General features: G+C 30.6%; 1 protein-coding gene across 3 annotated transcripts; it reads left to right on the top strand.

Annotated features, from left to right (window-relative positions):
- The first annotated feature begins 1,908 nt into the window (after positions 1-1,908).
- On the top strand, positions 1,909-20,392 carry LOC113366348 (carboxypeptidase E-like). 3 transcript variants are annotated; one of them, XM_026607942.1, is made up of 10 exons: positions 1,909-2,023; positions 8,937-9,234; positions 13,239-13,435; positions 13,584-13,736; positions 13,799-13,972; positions 14,244-14,350; positions 14,511-14,791; positions 16,133-16,284; positions 18,256-18,343; positions 20,190-20,310. In XM_026607942.1, the coding sequence occupies exons 2-10, from the start codon at positions 8,967-8,969 to the stop codon at positions 20,219-20,221; spliced, it is 1,452 nt and encodes a 483-aa protein (XP_026463727.1). In that variant the 5' UTR covers positions 1,909-2,023; positions 8,937-8,966; the 3' UTR covers positions 20,222-20,310. The 3 variants fall into 3 exon arrangements, with proteins under 3 accessions (XP_026463727.1, XP_026463743.1, XP_026463735.1); XM_026607950.1 differs by having other exon boundaries at positions 1,983-2,023; positions 8,941-9,234; XM_026607958.1 differs by lacking the exon at positions 18,256-18,343 and having other exon boundaries at positions 20,190-20,392.
- The last annotated feature ends 615 nt before the right edge of the window (positions 20,393-21,007 follow it).

The following is a 21,007-nucleotide window of genomic DNA, read 5'->3' as shown; positions in this document are numbered from 1 at the left end:
CAAATGCTTCTAAATTTGGCTCTTCCAATTTAAATGAATCACTTTATATCTTTGTTTTCGGTATAAAAATATTGTTGTTATGTTGTAAAACACATTGTACTTAAGACAGTTTTTGGGGTTAAACATACGTAAACGCTATGTACTTCAGTCCTATTTGTAATAAATTTCATCGTGCCTTTGTAACAAAATCTTGCAATACGAAAATCAAATACCAAATGAAATAATGCTGTGCTAAACTTAATATGAGATATATGAGTAAAATATCTAAAACTGTTTTTTTTTCATTAACTTTCCGTAAAGTAAGTTATAGTAAACGCAAAATAATTTAAAATAAATTTTTTTGCATAGTCCCCCTGAACATTTTGGCATCCCCTAGAAAAAATTGATGAATGTGTGTATATGTGAGTGCGGAACAGATTTTCGTGGACGATTTCGAGAGCACAGATCAACCGATTTGAATGTTTTAAAAAACATTCGATTCCTATTGATGGGTTAACATCCTGACTAGTTTTTGGCAAAGGCAGGTCCAGCCGGTTTGAAGATTTGGAGCAAGAAGTGCAAAAAATGATAATTCAGTATTTGAGATAACAAAGCGTCAATTTGAATGATTCAGAAAATATTTTATTTGTATTAATAAGAATGAAGAATTGGGTTTCATATCAAGTTTTATAATGTTTGAAACTAACTTATATATGTAGTTCAAATAAATGTTCTTGTCATTTTTGACAATATGGATCAACCGATTTCAATAGGTTTGAATTTTTTAAATTAAAATAAAATTCAAAATTTCCAAAAAAGCGATTTTTATGAAAAATTTCAGAATTCTCTAAAAAATCAAATTTTTAACTTTCCCTAGGGTAAGTTATAGTAACCGCAAAAAAAACGAAAATGGAAATTTTTATATATATTTACGTTTCAGAGGTTTTTGAACATTCTGGCATACCTTAGAAAAAATTGAGGTATGTGTATATGTGTGTGTGTTCGGATACAAATTATCATCGACGATTTCGGGAACACGGTTCAACCGATTTTAATAAATCAAAAAACATTCGATTACTATTGATAAGGAGACGTGCTTATTAGTTTTGCCAAAGACAGATCTAGCCGTTTCGATGATACGGGGCAAAAAGTGCCACAAACCGTAACTCAGTTTTGAAGAGAACGGAGCGTCCGATTTTAATAATTCAAAAAACATTTCACTTGTATTGACAAGATGAAAATTTGATTAAATTTTCATGAAAGCAGGTCTAGCGGTTTCGCAGATCTAGTGAAAAAAGTAAAAAAAAAATGTCATTTGGCGGTCTAAAATGATCGCACATCAAATTATCAGATATTTTATAGAGATTTTAACAATAAGTATACATTTTGTTTACATTCCTATTGGTTCCGTACCAATGTTAATCGTTAAACAACGACGCGGCGCTTACGCGCTTTGATATTTCATCTCTATGCAGTTAAAGCAGTACGATTTCTTTGAAAAAAGGTCAGAATTTCCAAAATATTTCAAAATATAAAAACATTTTTTTTTCAAAAAGTCTTTTTTTTTCAAAAAAAATCAATTTTAGTCAATAATTTATAATTTCTCAAAAATCTAATTTTTTCAAAGTAAAATGTTTTCAAAAATGTTAATCGTTTTTTTTAAAAAAAAAAACTTTGGCACGGAAAGTTCCAGCAATTTGCCGTAAGGCACAGTGCCACGCACCACAATTTTTTTTATCAAGATGACATTCGCGTAAATCTTTTACTACGGCCATCGTTTGCAAATCAGTTTGATTTCATAATCGCGCCTAATTCATTTATCATTTAGCCGTTCGTTAACCGGTGAACAATCCCTGAGCCCGGCGCAAGCGCCCGCAGGCAGGCGAAAATCCATAGCTCCGCTTTGACGTCACGTCGCCCACATGCTCTCGCGTCGCTCAACCCTCGCTCGGCGCTGATAGACCCAGAACGCCACAGTATGTGAACTGACATTGGAAGTTGAAAACACATTGTTCATACGGCAGACTGCGACGTTTTCTTACACGTAAGATCAGTTTAATAAAGTGCATGTGCAATTGTTTAAAATTGATTGAAATTATTGTTGTTTAACATTTTGTCCAGACGTTGAGAATAAGTTTCATGCGACCGAGCGCCGTTCGCTTGTTATTGGTTTCAATAACAATGCGCGCGTTTATTGAATCGTGCAGTTTACTGGCAATAATTACAATAATTGGCCACCGTTTATTGAAGAAGTGTTGACGTATTTTTAAAATATGTATATTAGTGAACATATACAAACTATATTATATGTATATATAAAATTTGTATATAACATTATTTGTATGTAAACATATGAGTAGAGGAACTAGGGGCTATTTGTAACAGAGGTAACATGCGTTTTTCAATAGAGTCTTCAACGATATTAAAATATTTTTAATTTCTTTATTTAATTTATTTTTCTCAATTTTTTTTCTGTCGACGCAATAAACACAACTGTGCAGGTCCGTCATTTTTGACATATAATATAAAATTGTACTATTATCAAATTTCGGTTTACTTTATTACCATCGACTAATTTTGAATTTTATACATCATAATTTGCCTGAAATTTATCAATTTTTGATAATGTGCAACAATATGTGTGATTGTTAAACTGTTTAAATAGATAATATCTATTTAAATATCTATTAGATATCTTTATTAAAGTAAAAACTAGTGGTGTATGGCATCGTGCCTTAATGCAAATTGCTGGAACTTCCCGTACCGTAACGAAATGTTCGAGGAATATTAAATGTTTTCAAATAGATTATTATTATAAATACTGTAACATTTACTAATATTTATAAGAATTATATAAACTGAATTACAAGGTTAAAATTATTTATTTAAAGTATATAAGTGAGCTTTAGAACTTTAGCCAATTTTTTTTTTTTATTTCTGCTAATTTTAACAATCAGATTACAATACAATCTATAAGTTGAAAGTTATGGTATTGAAAATCAAATTCATAAAGAAAAAAAAATAGAATAAAAGGAGTTAAAAAAAATAAATAGAATAAATAAATGAATGAATAATAGAATAAATGAATAAATAATAATTAAAATAATAGTATTAATAATAATGAAAAATAAAATTATTATTATATTAATAAATTTAAAATCTGAATTATTCTCGATACATTTTTTTTTTTCTTTGAAAAAAAAAAAAATTTTGAAATATTTTTTTTATCCAAAAGCAATTGTTTTGTCAACACAAGTTTTGAATCATTCAAATTGGATGCTTAGTTTTTCCAAAAACGGCCATTTTTTGTACATTTAGCTCTGTAGCTTCGAAATGGCTGGACCTGCCTTTGCCAAAAACTAATCACCAATCTCCCAATCATTACAAATTCAATGTTTGTTGGATCATTCGAATCGGATACTCCGTTCTCTCAAAAACTTTATTTCTATTTCTATTACAGAAGACATTATATATTTTATTTGTATTAACACTTTCCTCTCGCTAATTCCGGGATTTTCATTAATTTTACGGCATCCAAGTGGAAAGGGTTAATTATAGTTTGCGTTCTTGTATGAAAAGACTTACTTAGAAACAAGTCATTTAAGAAAAAAAAAATAAGTAGAGAAAGAATTATCTGAAGCATTATTGTCGTTATTACTTGCTCCGGTAAATTTTACAACTAGTCTCAAGCATGGGGTAAGTTGTAACAACGCACTTTTTCTAGAAATTGATTAATTGTGAAATAATGTAACAATAACATTTGAGGAATGATTTTTACTCGATTCTGTTGAGGAAAAGCTAGAGCAACTATCTATCTTTATTTTGTAGAAATACCATCAGTGGATTTCAAGATATATTAATTTAAAAAAAAACTGTTACAACAAGCCCCTAGCTCCGCTCCGCTATATATATATATATATATATATGCATTAAAAATTATGGTAATTTTAACATTACTGCTGCTGTCGAAATATTCAAACTAACTGTATTCGTTGGGAACTCGGAATATTTCAACAGTTCTTATATTAGTCGTTCGGTGAGCTGACATGTGCCATAATAAATAGTAAATATTCAAGTTTTTTATATCTAACTGTGCTTAATAAAACTGTAAGTACTCATAAACTTAAATACTAATAATACAATGTAATTACTCATCATTATTTAATATTTCGTTTGAATTCTGTGTCATAAAATACATATTCGACATAAAATCATTCGGTGTACCGTAAGTACTTCGCACCTGGTTGGCGTCGATTGTTGTTTGCTTATTTTAAATTGTTTTCATAATAGAAACATCATGTTTCTGAAGTTCAAGAACACACTTATTGCTTTGACTTTACATTCAAATAGATATTTGTTGATAAATTTGTACTTTATTGCTATGTTTTCATAATTTATGTTGCATGATAATGTATATTATTGTATATAATATATAGATAGAATAGTTGATTTTGATGTAGAGATATATGAGTAAGTAACTTTTAGAGCGATACATAAAAAAACAAGGTTTATAAATTAATCCTTAATTCTAAAACGTTTCGCCATACAATTTAAAGTCATCATCAGTGAATCTATAAAGTAAGAAATTAAAAACTTGATTAGATAACTATGAAATTTAGTGAATAAACAATATATAGAAGGAAAACAACAACTCTTAATGCGTCAGAAAGCTCAAAGTATTTAATATCGTTTTATCATAGCATTGCCCATAACTCATATTATATATATGGGTGGTCGTATTATATATATAGGGCAGGTCCGTGAGCTGAGTTAAACTCCAACTCAATTCAGGAAATAATACTGTAGAAATTTCCTATTACCATTTCATACTACAGTGCCCGAAATAAGCTTATTTTCAATCGGAAATATGTTTTAGATCTATATTTTCAAGTAAAAATATACATCGCTGCTGCCCGATGTCAGGTTTGACAGAGCGGAGGCTTAAACTCAACATTTTTGCCGATTTTTACCAAATTTTATATTCGTATTTCGTAGGCCTGAGAATCCGCTACTATCTATTTTTCATACCCGTAAGTGATGAATAAGGATTGTTTACCATAATTTTTTGACGATTTTTTTTTTTTTACCTCTTTATCACCAGTTTCTGCTTTTTATAGCCATTTCAACCCTTTCAACTCGCAAATTGCGGCATCTGAGTGGAAAGGGTTAATAATTCAATCTTTTTTTTGCGCGTTCAGTTACTGAATATTTTTAACATGATTTTAATTCAGATTTTTGACCTTGAAAAAGAAAGCTTAAATTTTTCTTTGAAAAATAATGTATTGTTTTAAGGGTCGAAGCTCAACACTATTTTTAAATTTTGGGGTGATTTTTTTTTATTTTATTTTTTTCAATGTCGAATTGAAAAATACAGACAACTCTTTTTTACTTCAAAATATTTATTAAGGATTTTCCACACCTAAATTTTTTTAAAAATTTTCTTTATTTTATTTTTCTATAATTCGAAATTGAAAAATACATGGAACTTTTTTACTTCAAAAAACTATTTATTAAATGTTAAATAGAATCAGTTTCAGATTTGGTTGGCTCTTGCAAAGATTAATAATATGACCCGGGAATATTTTTTGTTAGCTGCCCCATCAACGTGTATACTAGATTTATATTTTTGTACTAGAAATTTTGTTTAAAACAACGTTTGCCGGGTCAGCTAGTATATATAACAATATGTAAAAATATGAAAAAACAAATGAACGTATGTGATATCAATTAGTCAATTCCGCGTGATTGCACAAAATGCATAAATCGCATAGTTTTTTTAATTTTTCTGAATTTTAAAATATTTTAAATAACTTTAATTACTTTTTTAATAAGAAATTGCAATGTAGTGTATGTTTAAACAGTTTTAAATGTTTTTCTAAATATTAACGTAAAAAATTAAATAAGTGTCTAGTGTCATTATTTAAATTATTGTTCGCGTAGTGTATCATTTGTTTAAATTCTAATTTGCATTGTGAGGAGAGGTGCCTTAATTTAGTTCCGTTGACAGGTAATGTGTTGATTTTTTCACATTATTTACTTTTCAACTATGACAGAACAATGTGTGTCGCCGGAAGGAGTACAATTTCTATTATTCTATTTACATTTTCAATAGCTGGTCATTTGTTAATAAAATTATATTAAACAAATACTTAATTTGAACAACGTAAAACCTTAATTGATATATGCACATTTTTCATATACTGACATTAGATAACGTAACTGTTTTAGATAAGACTTAATGAACAAATAAAATTAAATTTTATCGAAGCTATGTCATTTTTAGTATACTATTATATGAGCAATAATTATGGAACATTAAACTAGTGAGCAATGACATCGTGCCTTAAGGCAAGTTGCTGGAATTTCCCGTAGCGTGATGTAAAAATTTCAAACGCTTTAAAATTTTTTGAAAACTTTGAAAAAATTAGATTGTTGAGAAATTTTTGAGAAAAATGTTTTTTATGCAAAATTTTATTTTTTTATATTCTATTTTTTTGAAAATATTGACTTTTTATTGAAAGCATTCTCGCTACATGGCTGTACCAAAAGTTTGATCAGTTCTTCAATTTGTTTTTACAAGTAAAATGTTTTTTGAATTATTCAAACCGGACGGCTCCGTTCTATCAAAAACTGAATTGCTGTTTTTGGCACTTTTTGCCCCGTATATTCGAAACGGCTGGACCTGCCGTGGTCAAAAACTAATCAGTATGTCTCCTTATCAATAGAAATCGAAGGTTTTTTGAATTATTTAAATCGGTCGATCCGTGTTCTCTAAATCGTCGATGAAAAATTGTATCCGCACATATGTACATACAAACACACACACAGCAGGCATACACACATCAATTTTTGCAAGATATGCAAAAATGTTCAGAAACTTTTGAAATGTTAAGACATGCTCAAATTTTTATTTTCGATTTTTTGCGATTACTATATCCTATAACTTACCCTATGGGAAGTAAGATTGTAAGCTTAGAAAATATAGGTAAATTTATACCTTCATTGCATTTCTTGCATCTTTTTGCGCTATTTATAGGTAGCATATAAGAATGTTTTTCATTTATGTAAATAAATTATTTTTGATAGTTTTATTTAAGGACGATATCCAGTTAAAAATAGGTCATTATAAAACTGCGCACATAATATTCTTGTAAGATATCTCTGAAAGCAAATTGTAAAATAATTAAATGCAGCCGAGGGCGAATAATGATAGTAATTATTGCCCACTCTTGTCTATTGCATTTGCTAACGTCAATTGTGGACACCATCTTTCGTTTATTTGTTTATTCATAAAACATAAGGCAAATTTCTCAAAACAGCCTGAATATTTCCACAGTCTTCCACTTTCAGTCGAAAGTCTCAACGTCATAAAAGTGTCATATAGATATAAAGTACGCGATTAAAGATATGAAATCATCTTGTGTTCCATTCAAAATTACTTGAGTAAATTATCCATTTTGCTTAGAATAATAAGTAGAAGTGTTATGGACAAAATCACATGGTGTACTGTTTTTTAATGACATTTATTTATTTAATGATATTATGATCAGTCCCAATTTTCATTTTACTCATTTTAGACGACTACCAGTAATATAGTTTTTTATTGAAGTAGGAACTATAATAACATAGGTAGGAATAATAAATAATGCAAACAATTGCACAAATCATTTTATTCGTATAGTGCGGATAAAATGACCTATAGGATAAGATAATACTGAGATACTAATTTCTAAGAAGGCAGATAACAAATAAATCATTTGGTCCTCTTTGGGACATTGGCATATGAAGCATGAGACCAAAGGAAACAAATCATACATCTTAACTAACCTTAGGTTTTGCAATCAATGCAAGTCTCTGCTTTTCACCGTTGGATGTTTGCGTCTGTTTTTAAAAGCAGTTAAAGAAGAAGGTTAAGGAAGCCAATCACCTTTGATAGATTCCAATTTTCTTTCTTGACCTGGAACAAGATATATTATCTGTAGTTCTTGCAAAATAGTACTATGTCATTTTGTCCGTTGTATAAATATGTCATTTTGGTCATAAATGAATAATTAAGCAAAATTCCATCAATAAAATTGGTCGAAATAACTAGTACTGGCATAATAAAAGTAATAATTACAAACAACAATAAATAAGGCCCCAAAAAACACGATAAAAACGCTCCCAAAATAAACTTTTGAAAGAGCGAAACACTTTTGAACTGATTACTGCGACAATAAATTGGCAATGACGCTCAACATCTGACCAATTTGTGATTATGGCTTTTATCACGTTTGACAAACGCGAAAAGGTTATTTAAAAACTACAGTAGCCTTAATTAAAAACTAGCCAGTTTTTAATTAAGGCCACTGTGTCGGTTTGTACATTTTCACTTATTTGTCCGTATTTCCTCTTGTAGAAAGAAATTTGTTCTTACACGTATTAATCATGTAATAAAACTACATTTTTGTCATGACAGCATTTGATGCCTGAAATTATATTAGGTTGTAGAGCTGAATATAAAAATATCCCTATTTTCCATTTGCCTGTGTCACAGCTAATGTTTGTTGAAAAGAATCACTATCACTATTTACTAGATTAGTTGATCAATGTAGAGTACTTCTTTCGGGCATCTCGACATGATGACCAGTTTCTGCCTTTTTGCAGAAAAAAAGGGATTTAAAATCATATCATAGTACAAGCTATTTTCAATTTACAATCAATATTATGCTTGATGTTTATTATAATAATCTCAAACGTAAGTTTTTTTTTATCAGCGAAGTTGTCTTCTCATGGTAGTTCATAAAATCAAAACTATTCTCAACGCTCTGGGTTCTACTTGTTACGCTATACTTTCACTTGTTCTCTACGTAACTGATGTCACTGATTGTACCATTATTTCCGAAGCGCAGACTTGTGATATATTTAAAATGTAGGATGTAAAAACGACATCATTGTATATTATTATCAATTTCCAGCCAGCGCGAGCGAGCCTACGTGAGCGTGAAATGGCACCGACGCTGCGCTTGGTCGCGCTCCTGTGCGCGCTCGCCAGCTTTGGTCACGTCGTCGAATTCACCACCGCCGCTTCCGTGGCCACCAGAGAGGATTTCACGTGGAAACACCACAATAACGAGGAATTGGCGGAAGTTCTGAAAGCGATACACGAGAGATGTCCCGGTATAACGCGGTTGTACGCGCTAAGCGAGGCCTCTGTTCGCGGGGTACCACTCTACGTCATAGAATTCGCCATGACGCCGGGAAAACATCGACCGCGTATGTAATATGCTTTATGTAAATATTAATGCCCATATCATGTATGCATGGATAAATTGATTAATTTTACTCTCTGAACATTCGAGATAATAGCTGTTATAACTAGTGGTGCATGGCATCGTGCCTTAAGGCAAATTATTGGAACTTTCCGTAAGGTAAAAGGAATATTTGTGGGATTTTAAATATGTTCAAATAGATTATTATAAATACTTGAACTTTCATTTTTAGTATTTTATAGACAAAAGCTTTTTTGCAGCTTATAAATTGGTCGACAACGTTTATATAATGAAAAGTAAATACACAAAACTCAATCAAGCGAAGTTAGAATGAAAGACCTTATCTCATACTTTAAAAAATTATATAAACTGAATTGCAAATTTAAAATTGTTTATGAGGCGTCTATTAATCACGTGAGATTTTTAAGGGTGAGGGGGGGTTTGACAAAAAATCACAAAATATCACGTGGGGAAGGGAGGGGTATAGTAAGATATCACGTATAATAATTTTTTACATAATTTTTCTTTAAAAAATCAAAACAATTAAAAATAAATCAACGATTTTAATTTTTTTCTCGTAACTAAAAGTACTCGTAATGTTTGATTGGGGAGGAAGGTAATTTTGAATATCAGCACGTATCACCAAAGGGAAAGAAGTTTCCAAAAATCCTTAGAAATTGATCACGTGATTAATAAACGCCCCCTTATTTCAAGTATATAAGTGAGCTTCAGAATTTTAGCTAGAATTAAAATTGAAAATTCTAAATATTTTCGATATTAAAAAAAATTATAATAAATTAAAAAAATGAGAAAAAAATGCTTTCCTCACTAAAAGATTCTTCACACTGTCAACACAAGCAAAATGTTATCTAAATCATTCAAATTGGATGCTTTGTTCTCTCAAAAACCATCATTTTCTGCACATTTAGCTCCGTATCTCCGGAACGGATGGACCTGTCTTTGCCAAAAACAAATCACCATTTCTTCCCATCATTAAAAATTGAATGTTTTTTTAATCGAATGGTCAGTTCCTTCAAAAACTTAATTTCTAATTTCTACACTCTTTGCTCCTTATCTACGAAACAGTTGAACCTGTCTTTGCTAAAAACTAATTAGCACGTCTTCCCATCAGTAGGAATCAAATGTTTAATTATTCAAATCGCTTGATCCGTGCGCCCGAAATCGTGGACTAAAAATTGTGTCCATACATACATACACACAAATCCATTTTTTTAGGTATGCCAAAATGTTCAGAAACCTCTGAAACGTAAAGGTATTGAAAAAAAATTATTTTCGATTTTAGGACAATTACTATATCTTACCCTACGGGAAGTTAATAATAATCATAATTTCTTGATCAACATATATATATATATATACAACTACAAGATGTACTTTAGTACTTTCTCTAAGCCATTAACTTAATAGTTGCATGAAAGCAATATAACTTTATAAACAATCTCAATCCCCATAAATATCATAGGTAATGATAACTACGAACAAGATACGATACTAATATGATACAAAATGAAATTCTAAACATTCACATTGTGAAAAAGCGACGACGAGATGGAAAAGTCACGATTTTGTAGAAAGCACTTTCAGACAGACAGACGGAACAATATTACTATGAATCAAGCCAAGCGATTTCTATGCTGTATTCCATACAACACAAAAAATCAAAAATGCGACAAGCATTTTAAATTTTAATTAATTCATAATTAACTTCCTGTAGGGTAAGTTATAGTAATCGCAAAAAATCGAAAATAAACATTTTTACATCTCTTCACCTTTCAAACCCTTTTAAACATTTTGGCATACCTTGGAAAAAATAGATGTGTGTGTGAGTGTGTGTGTAGTATATATGCATGTATGTGCGGATACAGTAATTTATCGTCGACGATTTCGAAAGCACAAATCAAGCGATTTTCTGATCAAATTATCTAATGTTTTATAGAAATTTTAATATTTTAGTACAAATTTTAATCATTCAGACTGCGACACGTTTCCATACTTCGTATCTAAAACAGCTTTGCAGCGCTTTGTTTTGTAAACATGTTAACATCCTGATGTTCTTTACAACAATTTATGATCTACCGGCACAGACTCAAAATATTCTAAATATCTTAAAATTTTAGAACATGATGTGGTTCTTTTTCCAAAAATTGCAATCTAAGCCAATGGACAAATATTTATGACCATGACGAGAATACACTTCTCCATACTGGTCAATCACAGCTAACTGGTTAAAAATAAGTTTGTCCTTATTTTTATTCAGAGGTGTTCTAAAGAATAAATTTGCCATGCAAATGCAATTGTCTCTACACGATATCTGCTTATTATAACAAAGTGTGCCAGAACTGCTAAATTTAGGCCGTGTATTGTTGTATTTATTTCATCATTTCTTGTAAACTTTCAGTTAGTGAGAATCAGAATTTAAATTTACTTCTCATAGAATAAATTAAACACAATATTCTTCGTAATTTAAGAGCGAGACTGACTTTGCACGAAGAGAAATTATTTAGCAGTTTATATAAATCATATTTCTGTAACACTTATAAATACTTTTTGATAAAAATACAAGTATAAATTCTTGTATATTTATCCCAGCCGTTGATGGAGTATTGCCGCCATTAACCGAGCGTGGGTGTAGAGTTCAGAGGAAAACATTGATTTCTCATTACGGATTTATTTATTTTTAATCTACATGGTGATGGTTATTTTATGTGTATCGAACTTATCCATTAGTGCCATGGTAATCGATATCTTGATAAAGTATTAATGACTGCAACTGAAGCAAAGCTTCGATTTCGCTATTTTTATTAAAATGAATTATTCAGACAAGGACATGTAAGAACTTAATCGCATAGAGGAAGAAATATTATAAATTCTGCAAATTATATTAAAGTGAAACTGAACAGATTTGTAATAAAATACGACTGTAAAACCTCGCTTAACGATCATATCTTATGACATGTAATTTATAGACCAATTTTGCCGCATAGCAGGCCAATGTTTTTGGCAAGGCTATGTTATGAAAAACTTTCCATACTAAATATTAACAAAAGCCATGTGGTTGCTGTGCAGTCAGGCGTTTTCCGCAGGTTGTCAGATAGAAAACCTAACCTAGAAACCGCAGAAATGTCAAAAAAAACGATCTCAGATAACAGGGTTTTTCTGACAAAGCTTCATAACATACGAGTGACGTTGCAGTTTATGTCAAAACACCCGAATGCACAGCAAATACATGACATTTTGACAGTATTCAGTATGATTCAGTAGCATAATGTATAGAAGTTGGAGCGTAACATTGCCTTGACATAGCATTTTTCTGTTGTGCGGCAGAATTGGTCCCTTACGACGTTAACAAAAAAGTAAAAACTTGTATTGTTAGAAAATTCATGGTTTCGCTATACCACCTGGTTTCAAAAAATTACACTGGCTAAGCTTATTTTACCACAATTGCATATACAACTTAACCAATTATAAATCACTAACCTTTTGGCTACTTCAATAGCAATAATAATAAAACATAATTGGCCTTCCCGTAAGAATACCTATAAGCAGTTAAGAGCGACGGGACTTGATTCATAGATCCCGGGTTCGATATCCACTTCGAGCAACCTGTTGTCAGGCAGCAGTGACAACGATTTTCATCTGAAATTATAGATAGCAATAGGTTTCCAAGTGAAAATAGCCCTTGCCCGATATTGCTGCACCAATAAATAGTTAGTCATATTAGATAAATTGTAATAATAAAATCATCAAATATGGATGGATTATCCATTGGGTTACCATCTGAAAATACGAAGAAAGGAGAAGTTTTAGCCCAGCAACTTATAGGACGTAACGTCGGTTGATGATTTTTACCAGTTTACTTTAAAATTTATTCAAAGATTTTTTAGATGTTATCCCAAAAATATGAAACTACAAAAACTCTCAAGGCAAAGAAATTGCCTAATATCCTAATAGCCTAATATAAAACATTGCCTTCTCCTTTTCTTTTAGTTGTTCCGGAATTCAAATACATTGCAAACATGCATGGTAACGAAGTATTAGGAAGAGAGTTACTGTTAGGTTTAGCTCATCACCTTTGTGAAGGATATCGCACCGGTGATCCTGATCTTATGACACTTTTAGCAAACACTCGCATCCATCTCATGCCCAGCATGAATCCTGATGGATGGCAAACTGCTACCGAAGTCGTAAGTTAAAACATTATTTTAACCGTATAAATTAAATTGAATATAGGTGCATCACATGCATCAAGATAAATTACTGAAGCTTTTCTTTATATAAATATGAATGAATAAAATTAATGAATTTAAATTTTAATGTTGTAATCAATTCCAGGGCGGAAAAGATTACTTAATAGGTCGATCAAATAATAGATCAATAGATCTCAACAGGAACTTCCCAGATCTCGATAGGATTATGTTTGATAATGAAGAGACGCACGACTTCAACAATCACCACTTAACTATGGTCGATAGATTAAATGAACCAGTAAGTTTTCGGCGTGATTTAGCTAACACATTTGCAATATCTATGATATTTTCGTTTTTTAGCTTCAACCAGAAACGAGAGCTGTAATGCGTCTTATAATGCAAGTGCCATTTGTTTTATCTGCTAATATGCATGGAGGAGACTTAGTTGCAAACTATCCATACGATAGCAGTCGGTCTGGTGCTGACTATGATGAATATACTGGAACACCAGATGATAATACATTCAGACATCTGGTAAGTAATAATACATTTCTCATGTTCATCTTCATTTGTATGGATAAAAATTACAAGAATTTCAGTCTTTCGCAACATGAATATTTAACTTCTTATGAATTCAACCTTAACCTTTTGCGTTATTAATTATTTTATAATGTACCGATTCGATTACGTTATAATGATTATCGCAATATCATTAGCAAAACAACAAAAAATATAATCATTTTCTATTGTTCTTGAATTCTTGCGGCCGTTGTATGTTAATTTAATCCGACATCGATTGTTTTAGGCATTGTCATATGCGACAAAACATGCCGACATGGCGTCCAAGACGAGAAGTGGATGTGATGGGCCTAATTTCGGAGAAAATGGAGGAATCGTCAATGGAGCACAATGGTAATAATAATAATACCAACATACATACTTTATTCAAAATTGCACGTTTCGAGAACCATACATGTCTCCTTCGTGTAATTAACGATAATAATCTTTCGTAATTTAAAATTTCATCCTAATTTTGGCCAAATAACAATTTAGAATCTTTTACTCTCTTCAGGTACAGCGTATCGGGAGGCATGCAAGATTTTAACTACCTATCATCGAATGACTACGAAATCACTCTCGAGTTGGGATGCAAAAAGTACCCACCAGCTTCAGAATTGAAAAAGGAATGGGAACGAAATCGTGAGGCAATGATACACTATATTTGGCAATCTCACATAGGTATCAAAGGACTAATTTCGGACGCTCGTGGGCGTCCTATATCAAATGCTGTGGTCCATGTTACGAACATCACCGATGGCATGAGACATGAGATTGACCATGATGTTACTTCAGGTAAGAGAATGGACTATTGATACTTGGAATCGCACATGCAAACGTCATTATATCTAATAATATCATAGTTAAATCACTTCTCATAAGCCAATAATATTTTATGAGGTTTAGAGTTGAGAATATCAACTCTATCACCATGCGAAGTGATATCAAAATCCCAGAAGAGTAAATCTAAAATTCTCCTGGTTAGTACAAATGGTATCGAAAACGAATGAAGTTAACGAGCAATTTAGAAATTCGAAAATAAATTTACAATTTTTATTTTTATAATGTTTTGCTCCAAATTTCGAAATTTTCGAAAAATTATCGATGTAGAGGAGTCAAGTCGCCATAACAATGTTTACGTACATTTCACAGGAATAGATATAATTGATCCACTTAGGAAGCCAACTTTTAATTAAAATTTAATTAAGCTTATTATTAAATTAAAAATCAAAACAATGCATACACATCAAATTCTAAATCTTAAATAAAATTGCGCTATTTATAAAGCGGCAGCACCTGTCCATCATCAAAAATCGGCGCAAATACATGCAAATCGGTTGAATCTTTCTAAAGCGTTGCAAGCTTAAGTGAATGCAAATTTTACTTAAATCTTATAATGAAACCACTTTTGATATGCCTCTCATATTTTACGCCGATCAGTTTCGGCATAAAATCTACCATCATACCAAAAGAGCAAGGCGCGGGTTTTCCTTATAAGATAAAATTACATTTATTAAATAATTTTAACTTAAATTAACCAACCTTTAAGTAAATTTAAATACTTTTGTTTCATTTTTGTTTTTGTTTTTCTGAATATTCAATCCCTATCTCCTTCTCCTTGGCGAAAACGTTAAGGGCGCGTACTAGCACAAACTAGTCCCGGGTGAAACTTGGCCAGCTCGATATCAGACAGCATTATATCAAGTTTCAATTTGAAATTATAGATCTCGAAATAATCTCACGTGAGGTCACCGTTCGTGGGCACAGGTGCATTCAAATAATGAAGTCAAAAACTAGTATTAAGTATAGTCATAATAAATCACAACTAGGATTGCACAACTACAGGTTGCCTGCTAAAAACAACTCATATACTAAAGCTGCCAAAACTAGTACTGAATAAATTCGTAATATGGATAAATTGCAATTCAAAAAAAACTCGTGAACAGAATCCAGGTGCAACTAATGGATTTATGCTAATTTTCGTTTTTTCAGAATCGAACCGAATATTACTAATTTTGCACGAATGTCTATATCTTGTTTTTTGTTTTATTTTTCCAAACATCAAATATTTTCACTGTATTGAACAGTTTATTTGCAATATGTTAATTGTTACTATATCTCAAAAATTTCTTTCAGTGTATCGTGGCGACTATTACAGGTTATTAACGCCTGGAGAATATGAAGTGACCGCATATAAAACGGGTTACATGCCTCAAACGAAAATCGTGACGGTTACCTCAAAGGAACATGCGCCAGCACAACGCGTCGATTTCAAGCTAACTGCCTTGGTAAGGATACTGTAACTTGTAAAAAAAATTACAACATAATGTATTTTTATTTTTATTTTTATAAATTATAGTCTGTCTCGTAAATATATCGAAAAAATGCTTTGCGTTTTGGTGTTTGATTTTAATAAATCTACCCCATAGTTTATTTGAATAAATCACGCCATACAGTGCTCAACATAAATGATGGTGAATAATGATCTTGCAGTCACAGCAAGTACTTCTAATAATTGCAAGAATCGTAAAAAAGGATAATTATAACGCAATGATAATTATAAAGTTATTGAAACAAGCTATTAAGTTAGTATGTGGTACTAAATTGCTCAGTAATTACAAATGTTACAATTCTCCAAAACGTAGTTTTTACATTAAAACCAAATATTTAGTCTCAATTCGCTATATATAAAGCCCTCTTCACACGACGCTGTGTTTTCTGGGCTGGATAGCACGCTTGATTTTGTAGCGCTAGATTTCATGATACTTTTTCAAGCCGTTAGTTGCACACGATATGAGAAAGCTTGCATGCTTTGAGAGAGATTTATTTTAGCATACTTGATTTTCAAATATGATAAAGCACATGTCAAAATACTGTTTTCCTATTGGTTCGAACTATCGAATTCATCCACAGCGCATTTTCAAAGCCCTAATCACACGAAGCTTGATTCGTTGCTTTTTTGGTCTGCTGGCTAGCATGCTGGTTGTCGTGATGGAAAAAGTAGAATGTGCGCTATTTTTGTAGATGGATGTGTTCGTGCGAACCAATAGGGATGCAGTATCCTAGACAATATTAGAATTCGATGGGCAGTATTTAGTCATGTGATTCATAACATTTGATAATCTAGCAAGCTAAAACAAATCTCACTCAAAAATCAAGCAAGCTAAAACAAATCACACTTAAAAATCAAGCATGCTGTGTAACCAGCCCAAAAAACAAATGTAGTGTGATTCGGGCTTTATTCATAGGTCTATGATCCATTCACATAAATTGCGCACATTTTAATATCAAAATCTCGCTTGCTGGCAACAAATGAAGATCATTTTGCCTACTTGATAATCAGCATGCTAGCCAGCAAACCAAAAAAGCAACGAAACAAGCGTCGTGTGAACAAGTCTTAAGCTGGACTAAAAATGCTTTCAAAGTCGAAGCTCATGAATCCGTATATAAACTCAATAATTATGAAAAACAAATAGGTTATGGAGTTTATTAACCCTTTCGCTACGAGAGTGTTTCCCGCAGGAGTGACACTATTACAAGATTATAAATTTTGTGTCACTTATAAAATTATAAATTTTACTACTAATTGTAAGGAATAAATCCAATTAAAATCCTCATTAATTCATTATTAATTTAACACAGAGTCATAATTATTGAAGTAAAAGTCGACACACTAGATGTCGTCTATAGGCGACACTCGTAGCGAGAGGGTTAAATAGTTTTAATGACGTTATATTCTGAGCCTAAAAATAGGTTAAAAATAACTATGGAAATATAGGAGGAACCTAGTATTTTTAATATAAACAAATTCTTTTCGAGATCGAATCGATAGAGAAATCAAGACCTTTTTATGAAGGTTGTGATTTGATTAATAATTAAATGATATATATTTATTATCGGAAAATATCACTTAAAAGTTTGTAAATGGAATTTGTTAATAATTACTGGCAAATTTGTTGGGTCTCATGAGCAAAAGTTTTATTATTCCAATTCCAAAGTAATTATTTAAAATATTATCGAGATTTTAATTTATAATAGCCATTCTTCATCTTTAACTAAAACAAACTAAAAATTAACTTGTTATGCAATAGAAATTGAATAGTATAATAATGAAAAAATAATTTTAGCTTTTTTGTCAACTCGTTTATGTATAATTTGTACTATTGAAACTCGTTTGCATACCATTGCTTACAGAGTGATATGATTTAAAATTTGTAAAGTAGCATCATTAAATATCGTATACTAATTGATAATTACAGAGAAAACAACAACAAAATGGGGCGAAGAATTCCAAACCAAAACAAAGGTTCCCATGGATGAAAAATTTGTTAAAAATAAAATATGACAGTAAGATTCTCAGTTTCTGTAACATTTACTAACACGCGATGCACTAACTGACCTTTCGTAGCATTTACTAACAGTAGAAAATTGAGAAAATAATTTATGAAAGTATTTAATATAGATTGTTATTGGATAAAAGTAAATATATATACATACAGCAATATATAGTTATTTACGTGAAAAAAAATGTATGTATGTATTGCGTTGTAGATATAAGCGCCTCAAACCCCTGAACCTATTTTGGAAAATGCATGCCTCAAGTTTTGCTGGTATAAATAGTTATATTGTCGGCTGTGTATATGAAATTTTTTTTAAATTTAATTTAGATAGACAGTTATACTAAATTCTTGTAATGTGTAAGGTGCTCGCTTTTAATTCCTTTAACATAGTAACCAAAATCTCCAGAACGTTTATGAATTTTAACGCATAAAATTATCAAATTATCCATAGTAATTCATAAACGTTATCCCGTCCTTGTTATTACTCTAACAGAATGGTATGCGGACAAAGTTTTCTAAAGTATATTTGAGTGCAACCTCTACTAACGAATTGCTAATTAGTAAATAAATATAAGCTTAAAAGATCCATTTAGCTATACTAAAATACTAGATTTTTTCCTTAATGTTATGAAGCATGTTCGAAATTTGTATAAGACGCTAACGAAAATAAGCCCAGGAAATAAAGATTTTCATAAAGAAATTATATAAAAAAAAGTTTTTTGCACGGATTTTCCATGATGATTATTTTTAAAATTAACGATTGAAAATTTTAAAAAAGTAAGCTTAAACAATCCTCAGAAACAGCTCCGATTTCGTTATTTTTTTTAATAGCATTCTAAATTTGAAACCTTTCAAAGGGAGGAAATAATTATTTTTATTGCAGTATTCTTATTTATATAAGAAAGTAAGTTCTCGATTCATTTTTTTTTCTAAAAAAAATCCGTGTATTAAATTTCGTGTTAAGAATAGTTGTAAGTATAGTTGTTATTAATAATACAATATTTACAGTTTGAAAATTTACTGCGCGGGTCAAAAAATATTTATGGGCTATGGTTTATAAAAAAAAAAACAATGGTTTTCATAAATGCCATTTCTTCCGAATAATTCAATTTTACCGTATACCGCCTAAAATTAATTTAAACATAATAATATTATAGTTGACTGCTATGGAATAAATATTTTTCAAAAAAAAAAAAAAATCAAATTTTTACAAAAAAAACTCCTTTTTTCGTAATGCTTCAAAAATTCAAAGAAAACGATTCAAACACTTATTTATTATATTCTTGATTTTTCTGGTTTCCAAAGCATAAAAAAAATAAAAAAAAAAAAAAAAAATTTTTAAATAACAATGGGAGCTGTTTCTTAGGACCTTCTGCGAAAAACCTTTATTGACTCTACTGTTTTGGTTCATGCACCTAACAAAATCTTATACAATAATTAGTGACTGTTTGTGAGTAGAACGTAATAGAAAAAGAAGAACACACTATAATTTTGAAGAGATTGCTACTCATATAATTTACCATCAATTTAATTCTTACTTCAGATTTTCGATGCTTAAAATTTTCATTGTGTAACTAAATCTGGATACTCACTTTCATTTATGTACATTTTAATTCGAAAATCAACATTATCAAAATCATAAAAAAATGTATCATATTACATAAAAGTACATTTATTATAACAATCTTTCAATAAGTATTCAAAAGATAAAAAATCAATAGAACTATTACAAACAATGGAAGATTTATGCAAAAATCAGTCAAAAATTCAATTCGTTCTTTATCTTACTTTACTGGGCTTTGTAATATAATTTTTTTAACCGATCAGCATTAACATACTTGCTTCAATTCTAGGAGGACCTATTGCAGAAGGATATGGACGATAAAATGAGTGGATTCGACAAATATTTTTATGATGAAGATAGACAATCAATGTATGATTAAAATATTCCGTTGCTTCCCATTGTGCATTGTTTAAACACACATATCAGTGTAGAATCCATGTGGTGAATGTCAGTACAGTTTAATAAATAAAATATAAACAATATCCTCTATAAGTGCATAGTCAATATAAACATACCCTTTATTATATTTTAAATATACCATTATAATTTGCAAACTGTTGTATTATTCATACTATACTATACTATACTCTATATATATATATATTATATATAAAAATGGAGCTCTCTTTCAAATGTCCGAATAAAACTCGAAAACGGCTGAATCGATTTGGCCAGTCTTAGTCTTGAAAAATTCGTGCCAATCCAGAGAATGTCCAAAAGGTGAGAAATTATTTCAAATCCGCGTAGAAACTTTACATTTATAATTTGAAAATTTTTGTAGAAGCGTAATTTAAATAGAACAATGGACGGTGGCAATTTCGTGAAATGTCAAACGCTTTTGACAGATGATGTTCAATTACGTTTAATAGGATGTTTTACGCGAATATTATTTATTTGTGATAAATTTGTAGTAAGTAGTTTTGTTTGTAGTTTTATTTATATACAAAAACGTTAGTAAACGGGCCCCAAGTGTTACTAGAGATTCAAAATATAAACTTTTTTGATATGTTAATATGAAAATGCATTTTTGGCATATTTTTCTCAAACACGGTGCTCTGAAAGATCTTATTTGTATAATTATATGCTTATTGGTATTTATAAAACATT

This window comes from Ctenocephalides felis, unplaced genomic scaffold, assembly GCF_003426905.1.
Source record: "Ctenocephalides felis isolate EL2017-DRISC unplaced genomic scaffold, ASM342690v1 CF-g0.4_SCAFFOLD_00584, whole genome shotgun sequence".
Lineage (NCBI taxonomy): Eukaryota > Metazoa > Arthropoda > Insecta > Siphonaptera > Pulicidae > Ctenocephalides > Ctenocephalides felis.
Note: the sequence above shows the minus strand (reverse complement) of the source record. Positions and strands in the feature narration are given on the sequence as shown.

Bases quoted from the DNA above. Each gene is read 5' to 3' on its own strand.
- LOC113366348 (XM_026607942.1), top strand. From the start codon at position 8,967: ATGGCACCGACGCTGCGCTTGGTCGCGCTCCTGTGCGCGCTCGCCAGC. The intron at 13,737-13,798 runs GTAAGTTTTCGG...TTCGTTTTTTAG, and splicing joins TCGATAGATTAAATGAACCA to CTTCAACCAGAAACGAGAGC. The intron at 18,344-20,189 runs GTAAGATTCTCA...CTTCAATTCTAG, and splicing joins GTTAAAAATAAAATATGACA to GAGGACCTATTGCAGAAGGA.